Genomic DNA, 8,486 nt, shown 5'->3' with positions numbered 1-8,486 from the left:
GATACAGATCATCCATGAAACCTGCCAGTCTGTGAGCATAGAACCATTACTCTACAAATTTTAAGAATCAACACAAGTGTTTTGGAAGGAAGTTCAGAAATAAAGACAATGGCATAAAACACAAAACAGTCAATGCTATTCTTGTGTTCCTAAAACATTTAAGGAAAAAAAACCACAAAAAAACCCCAAACTAAATATGTTTATTTCTCTAATGCAAGAATAGAATGGCAAAGATTTTTTTTCAATGAAATTCATTGTAATTGATGCTGGTGAGTATTGCAGTCCAATCATCGGGGGGAAGAAAAGAGACCTATTTGAACTATATGGCAATTCCTTTAACAACCCTTTAGTTGGTATCTGACTGACAGGGACATGAAAATTTGGAGCAAAGCTTATGTGTATACTATTGAAAAAATCCGAAGCACCCCAGTGAGGTCAGAGTATGCTGGTAGATGAGTACTCAGCAAGTTTTTGATGGCATATCACTTATAATGAAACATTCCTGTGAAGTGCTAACTTCACCAGTTGAGGTCTTGGATGACATCTTTGACAGCTGCTGTTGCTTTGATAGCAGCAGATGCTGAACATTCTCTCTCGTGAAGCACAGAAAAGACAGGCTGCAGCTGCTACAAGGATGTGGAGGTAAGACAGGTCTGGTTGCCGACAAGCTGGCAGCATAGCAGCACCAACTCTGGTGACTACAAAAGGCAACGAGTGACCACATCTTAACATTTAGAAACACCTGGTATCCAGCAAGCTGGATCACGTCAGCAGGCACTTGGCTTATATCATGTGCTTTGTCATCACCCAGTGACAGACTGCAACATGGGGACACGAATATCCAGCAAGCCAAACTAGGACGTTTTTAGCACAACTCAATTTCCAGTTACAAGAGAGACCAACATCTTATGTTGTGCTATAATGAGTAATCTAACATACATGGCTAAAGAAAAGCTCATTACTGGGTGAAAAATACAAGAAGTTTCTTCCTGACTTCTTAGTTTAGCAGAATACTTTCCACATATTTCAGATCTTCAGAACATCCATACTGCATGCCTGTCCACAAGTAACTGAGTAAGTCTGAACAGTAACCCCCATGAAATAGGAGAAGTATTGTCTGCCATCTCTGGCTACAACCATCTCTTTTGCCACAGTTCTGGTTCTCTTTGGACACACCTCTGAGCTGATTCAATGTTTTACCAGTGGCTTATTAAGAAACAATATAATAATCTTCTTCCTCTGACTCCTGCAGTAGTTTTCTCTTAGTTTGATATGTTATGCTTAAAGAAGTGCCAGAGATGATGAAAGGGCAAGTGGTGGGAATGCAAGGTCTCTAGTAGAAAACAAGGTAAATTGGCATTTTCCCCTTTGGGATCAGAGTCTCAAAACACAGTCAGAAAGTTGGTTTACCATGGCTTACACTGATACCACTGGGGGACCATTCCAGGAGATTTTGAAAGATGACAATGAGATTATATTTTAATGAGCAGCTTGATTAAATCTATCTTAGGATGGCTAATCATAACTAAGCTGTTGTAAAATTGTAATAAACAAAACCTTATGGAAAGTGAATTAATTAAAATAGGTAAAAAAAGGCAAGACCCAAAGCAGTCTCTCAGTAGCAACTTTCAAATGCATGCTATAAAAGTATGTTTTCTACTCAATATAATGATAAGTAAGAATTCTCTTATATATATGCTACTGGCTTAATTAAAAAACCCCACCCTATTAACACAGCATGAATGACTCAGCAGTTCAAACAATGCTTTAAGCTTTACACCTAATCTCAAGTTAAGGGGCTGTCCTCACTTTTTTCCCCAAGAATAAAGCCTACTATAACTTTCAGAAATGGAAACCTAGAAGTTAAATGATGCAGCAGTAGAGCATGATCAGCATGTGCAGGTTGTTGAAATATGAATTTTCAAATATTGCAATTAAAATGTCACATTAGTTCTCCATAGATTTCTTCAATATATTTTTTTGCATATGAATTTTCATTATTCCTTCTGTAGCATTTGACCCAATTCATAAATAGCAATGATTGTTCAGCTTTTTTTTCTTGTTGTTTTAACTCTTTGTTTTCTTCTTGGATGTATTTAACAATCAAAACTGACTGGTAACATCTCTAAACCAGCCGAGTATAACAGCACCCCCTTCTGGTTTTAAAAGCGTGTGGTCAAATCTGGAACTCCCATGACCATGTAAGAAATCTCTATAGGTGAAACAAGATAAAAGTGAAAATGTTCTAAAACCAGGCATTTAGTAATAAGAAATAGGGAAAGGAATATTAATGCCACCATATTAGTCCAATCTATTCAATAGCAGGAGCTGAGAAGCAATTTTAGAATGGTTCTTGCAAGCCATGAGGTAGCTCTGTGCACGTGGTAGCCAGCATGTCTTCAGCACCATATGTAGTGGCACTGCTGCCAATACTTGCTCCTGCATTTGACAGCAAACCTCCTGCAGCACTGCTTCCTCCTCTGCTGTGGGCATAAAGGCTAACAATCCAAGTATCTGTTTTGTGTTCATGCTGCCTGAGCAGCCATTTCTCATCTCTTCTGATGCAGATGTAGTGGGTGGAGAGGATTATCTGATGGGTCAGCAGTGTGCAAAAAGTTTAATTAGACCACCACTTTGGCCTAGCAACTCCGTCATAATCTCAGTACTGGTAACTTTAAACTTGCTTAGATTTTCAGGGAGAAGTGTCCCAGACCCTGAAATGTACCCTACCACTGTATTTTGCCATACCAAGAAATTTTTTCAGGAAGTCCTCATATTAAGTACGGCCCAATTCTATAATCTATGTGCTTTTACTTTAAAAGATTTATTATAAAAACTTCCGAAACATTGATCATTGTTACAGAAGAAAATAAAGTAATGGTAATTTGCTGCATGAGATAAACAGGTGACACTAATCAATGAAACAATCAACTTGCAATGAGCCATTTCTACTGGATGAATAAGGACTAACAACTCACCAGATAAGTAATACCACTGAGATCGATCGAAATCAAACCTGATCCTGCAAGCTGAAGAACAGAAGTGGGTGTTCAGGTATTTCATTATAGCTTAGCTTACTAGGCTTGTGTCTTTCTTTTCCATTGGCTTTTTCTTTAATATCTGACAAAATTTACTTTCTAAAAGTAATTGTATCCCATGCTGTACATAGGTGCTAAAATATGCACAGAACCTACTTAATTATTAATACATATATTTTTGATGCATTGGATGGTAAAAGAGCATTATTTCAGACACAGAAACAAGTGCAGTGCTAGTGGGGAAGAGGTGAAATACTGAAGTTTCCTGAGTGGAAAAGCAGACTGAAGGGATGGGGCAATCTCTAGTCTCTCCCTTCAAACAGATCTTTCATACAGATAAATTCACACCTAATGTAAATGTTGTTGTCATTTACAAGATCTTATTTTCTCCTGCTGGATGTTTTGAAGGATCTAACCCATGCTGCTTCATCTGCACTGCGATGTCGAACAAGTAATCGTAACACTCACACCTAAAATGAAAAGGAAAAAAAAAAGTGAAATGTAAAGTAAGGCTCAAGAACGACCATGTTTTATGAAAATTTAGTACTTTTTTTCCTTGAGCTGTACATTACCAATGCAATGGTCTGATTGGACAGCTTTATTATAAATCACTGCCACTACTGCAGTATGGAAAGTATTATTGCTACATGTTGCTGATTTGCTGCATTTCCACAAGCAAATGAAGTAAATTCCAGAAATGAGGCTAGAGAAGACTACACAAACAGCATTGGAAGGTGCCATATAAGTGCCAGATTGTCTGCAGGTTTCCTATGAGAAGGGACTTATCCATCTGACAGGAAAATGCTGGGAAACCTATCAGCCAGCATTAATATGACAGGAAAACTAAGCAGAACCCATCCCAAAAAACTCCCTATATGTTCAATGAGGCCAGAAATTAATGTTCTGAAGCATTGTCCATGGGTTGGAAACAGATAAGACATTAAGGTCACTAGAAGTTTGAGGTATAGTGGCAAAAGACACAATATTCCTAAATTGTACTCACATCGTTTTAGTTTTTTCCCATGTTTCTCCCCATACGTAAACTCCATGGCGTCTGACCAAAACAGCACAAGAGTCTGGGTATTTTTCCAATGCATGTACCATTCTTTCCTTGAGATCCTTCTCTTCTGGTGTATTCTCAATAATGGGAACCACTAACGTATCATTATATCTAAAAGAAAACATGAATGTTCTTGAATTAAAAAAAACCACTCTGAATGGATGAAGTTTTTCCCTAAGACAGAGATCCTCCTTTGATTGTGTAAGGATGTTAACAAATTCTCAACACTAGTGATTTTACACTCTTCTCTTGCTGTAATTTAAGAACTCTCAGGAATATCTCTCACTCTCAAACATATGTTATGCCACCAATACCTGAGCTATGCTTGAGGCACAAAAAGAAAGCAACATTTTAATATGTTCCTATATCACTTTGTAGTTGCATCTCTTTTCCACTTTTTTAGACTCTTTCCATCCTGTGCTGGCATCATGTAAAAGCTTTATCTCAGATTCAATTATTTAAAAGAATCACATCATAAAGAAGGAAATGAAGCTGTTTGCTGGAAAGAACAAAATTAACTCAGGTAGTCCAAAAAGCCCTTGGAAAAAAGATTGTCCTGCTAAGTCATATAAACAGAAAGTAGAGTCAACACATGAAAAATAAATTATCTGTGATGGAGTCACTGGTGGGCTGTATGTGATCTTAAGAGAGTCTGAGAACCCCAGTTCCAAAGGCAAGATGATGCATGTTACTCAGTGGAACTTGCCTAACAGTTTCTTCTGAAGGAGGACTGGCATATTTGGCATTGTTTGAACCTTAATTAACACTGGTAGAAACTTGTTTAAATACTTTTAATATGTCCCCAGCTCAGGTTCAGATTTATGATTCAGATCACATAGGTATTTCATGAGTAGTACTTAATTTCATAAACAGAGCGAGAAAGCAATGGTAAAAATTATACAGCTTGCATTTCAAACCAGATACTCAGAAAATTCAAAAGTCTCATCCCCTACAGTTTCCAATGCTGATGTTTTCCTGAGGAAGTCTACAAAAGTAGTAACTGAAGAAAATTAGAAATTTTTTGTAGTTGTACTTTTGCCTCTTACAAGTGTTTGCTATTAGTGAGGCCAGATGAGCTAAAGGATTGGTTTCTAAGGCTCTGCTTTCTACTTGGACCTGAGTTTGGAAGTAGGTATAAATATCATAACCGATTCCTAATCATAACTGTAAGACTTTTATCAAGAACTAATGTCTACAAATCCCAAAGAAGACTCCGAATTAGTTAAATACTTGGCATCTCTTTAGTTTTATTTAAATATAAGCAGCCTACATTTAGCCAAACCTTCATATAAAATATCTTGGATCAGTTTGAAACTTCCAAAGCTATTTAGTACAGATCGAGTTCTCCATCTACTGAAGTCAAAAGTAAAATTATTCTGGCATCACTGGGGTCATATTTAGGCCAACAAATACTTCTGATTATCCTACCTTTAGCATTTTCCTGGATAGCAACCAGAAAAAGTTTACGTCATTTGAAACAATATATTGACAATCCCTTTTTTGAAAGACCTTATTCAGTACTATTGAATTTCCTTTAAAGCCAATGGAGTGTGAGGCAAAACAGTGGAACCAGTCTAGTATGGAGGAATACGTACTTAGGAACTATATAATCTGGAGCTTTGATTTCTTTAGTTTTTCTGGTAAATTAACAAAATGACATGGGACAACTCTGATATGGATCCAAATTAATACAATGTCTCCTGACTAACATTTAGGAATGTTTGAAAATTCAAAAGGTATATCCAAAAAAGAAAATTGCTGTGTGGTTCTTAAAACCCAGTATTGTTAGGCAAGTCAATATAAGGAGTGTCTCTTGCCACATTAAAAATACAAATGCTAATGCTGACAAGAAGGTAAAACTGGCAAGTCAACCAAAACCAAAATACGCCCTGGCATAAAATTACATGCCAGACATACATCTTGCTTCCTTGCCAAAGGGCAATAGCTACAAAAACTAACACCGAAAAGTGGAAAGAATTTAGCATTTCAATTTTTCATCTCATTACTACACATTACATAAATACTGTTTGCAGATCCCAGTTCAACACTCTGTGGGTGGAGTCCATAAAGCAAGCCATCACACATCTTTTGGAATAACTCAGCAGTTACCTCAGAGCTCATCTTTGAAAAGTAATGACATGAAATTTAATGAGCTCTTTATTCTGAATTTTCTTTCAAAGTCTGTCAAGTAAAATCTGAAATCCTCTGCTCTCTTAACGTGCCTTAAACTAGCACAGGCAGTGATACATGAAGTCCACCCAATTGAAGTTTGTACGTTATCAATCCAACCTAATGTTGGTTGGCTTCAGTTTCAGTTTCATTGTATTCATGTATTAAGATCTCTGTTCTTGAGATACTTGTCACAACATAGCACTTCTTTTGGTTTGTTGCTGTAGCTCAGCAGACCACAGTAGCCTTGACATTAAAAGATTTTATCTTAGATCTTGTTCAAAAACTTGAGACCTTCTTAGAGATAGCTAATGACTGATTAATTCCAGAGGTCTTTTTACTTTGAATTCCCAATACTTCATTTTCCATGCTTTAATGCACATAACTCACATGACTTGTCATCTATTTATATTGCAGAAAACACATGATCAAACACCACGTCTCTTTTCTTAAATATAGAGAAGTACCGGTAATAGCCTCCTGAAGTACACTTTTGGATTCCTTTTATCATCTCCTGATGGGTAATACTGAACTCACTCCCTTGGTAAAGAAGGGTAGCCATAACAGCAGCCTTGGAATGAGTATGTATCACTGCGCCTGCCCCTAAGAACAGAAAAAGAGGAAAAAAAATAACCTAAAAATTATTTTAAAGCATATAAATTAAGATATTTTTTTTTTACATACTTCATTTCCTTTGGCTAGGCATCTTAGCAAACGGTGATCTGCTGTTTTAGAGGAAAAAACATACAGCAACCTAAATAAAGGTATGAGATAATTAATCTATAAATTATAATTATTGATTGCCCAGGAGAGAAACCACTTCCACAAATTCAAGAAGAAACACTAACTGTGTATTTCTTTACATACTGCAATGACTGAAACACTTGACTAATTTTATCAGAGTTCTGAGATTCTAAAGAATTTCCAAACTTATTTGAGTGACATAAGTTTAAAGGGCTTTACTCTTTTTTATGCTAGTACTCTTCTTCGATTATTAATTGAGTATCCGAAAAAAAAATATTGTTATCTTATTATGTCATGATGGAAAGATAGATAGATAGATAGATAGATAGATAGATAGATAGATAGATAGATAGATAGATAGATAGATAGATAATCCTTGGGTACACATATAAGCTTCTTGTGTAGGAAGATCAGAAGAGCCTCCCTAAATTCTTTCTGAATAACAGATGCAAATCTTATACAACAGCAAAAGCTCTCTTTTACTGTCCACTTGCAAAAGAAAAGTTTCATATTCATTTCACTTATCTGTGAAACTTTTTATCCCAGCCAATGGTTATAAACGGATCTAAAATATAGTTGATGAATAGGCACAACTACTGTAAATCCCCCAAGCTCCTCCCACAGCCTACTAATAAAAACACCAAAAATCAGTGCCAAAAAGATGACCACAGAGAGATTAAAATGTAAATGCCAGTCACAGTATATTACCATGGATTACCTTCCATTGTACATATTCCTTTGCAAATTAATTTATTTTATAGTTTCATGGTTATTTCACTGTAACCTCCAGGTATAGAGAACATGCTATTGAATTTCAATTTTGTGGATGTGTAGATATAGTGTTTCAGTCATCGCTGGCTACGCACCTCTCATAGTGTAGGCAGTCATAAAAAGAGGTGTGCACTGGCTTTTCGTTAGTTTCTTGTGTGGTGGTGGACCACTGATGTCCCGTTCATTCATGTCACAAACAAATATATCTTCTGGCTGTAAAAAAGAAGAAATTACTTTGACCTGTGATGACTAGAATAGTTTTAGTTTCCTTCTAGGGAGACAACTACATACAGCATGTGACTTTAACTTTGTAAAAATGCTGTAATGTACCACATTTATTCTAGCTTCTGATACTACTTACTGACATTGTGTAATGTGAAATATTACACACTTCTTTTTATTTAGACTGCTGCCAAGCAGATATTTGTAAAACTAAAATTTTCTCAGAAATGAGACAGCCTGTGTGTGAATAACAGACAATAGATCCAAAGGAAAAGTAGTAACTGATGCTAAAAAAAACCAAAAACAGATGTACTGTTCCTTCCCCCCTTAAAAAACTTACAAATGACAAGAATCAAATGTACATATATTTAACTTATAGAACAATTTTTTCAAACCTTGCTTTTAGTATCTTTACATGAATGTTACCTTTGCACCAATCAGCTGCTTGTAGTAGTACAAAGAATTGGTTCAGGGCAGCAATA

The 8,486-nt window shown here is 36.2% G+C and overlaps 1 protein-coding gene across 1 annotated transcript in view; it reads right to left on the bottom strand.

Moving 5' to 3' along the window:
• Nucleotides 1-3,388: 3,388 nt before the first annotated feature.
• APIP (APAF1 interacting protein) overlaps nucleotides 3,389-8,486 on the bottom strand; it is an 8,158-nt gene continuing 3,060 nt past the window's right edge. Inside the window, exons 3-6 of the mRNA XM_009997275.1 lie at nucleotides 7,878-7,995; nucleotides 6,735-6,870; nucleotides 4,042-4,209; nucleotides 3,389-3,508 (exon numbers count right to left, since the gene is read on the bottom strand). Of these exons, the coding sequence (XP_009995577.1) occupies nucleotides 3,409-3,508; nucleotides 4,042-4,209; nucleotides 6,735-6,870; nucleotides 7,878-7,995 (522 nt within the window). The 3' untranslated portion in view covers nucleotides 3,389-3,408. The remainder of the gene's footprint in view (nucleotides 3,509-4,041; nucleotides 4,210-6,734; nucleotides 6,871-7,877; nucleotides 7,996-8,486) is intronic.

The sequence above is a fragment of the Chaetura pelagica genome, unplaced genomic scaffold (assembly GCF_000747805.2).
Source record: "Chaetura pelagica isolate M959 unplaced genomic scaffold, ChaPel_1.0 scaffold134, whole genome shotgun sequence".
Classification (NCBI taxonomy): domain Eukaryota; kingdom Metazoa; phylum Chordata; class Aves; order Apodiformes; family Apodidae; genus Chaetura; species Chaetura pelagica.
Note: the sequence above shows the minus strand (reverse complement) of the source record. Positions and strands in the feature narration are given on the sequence as shown.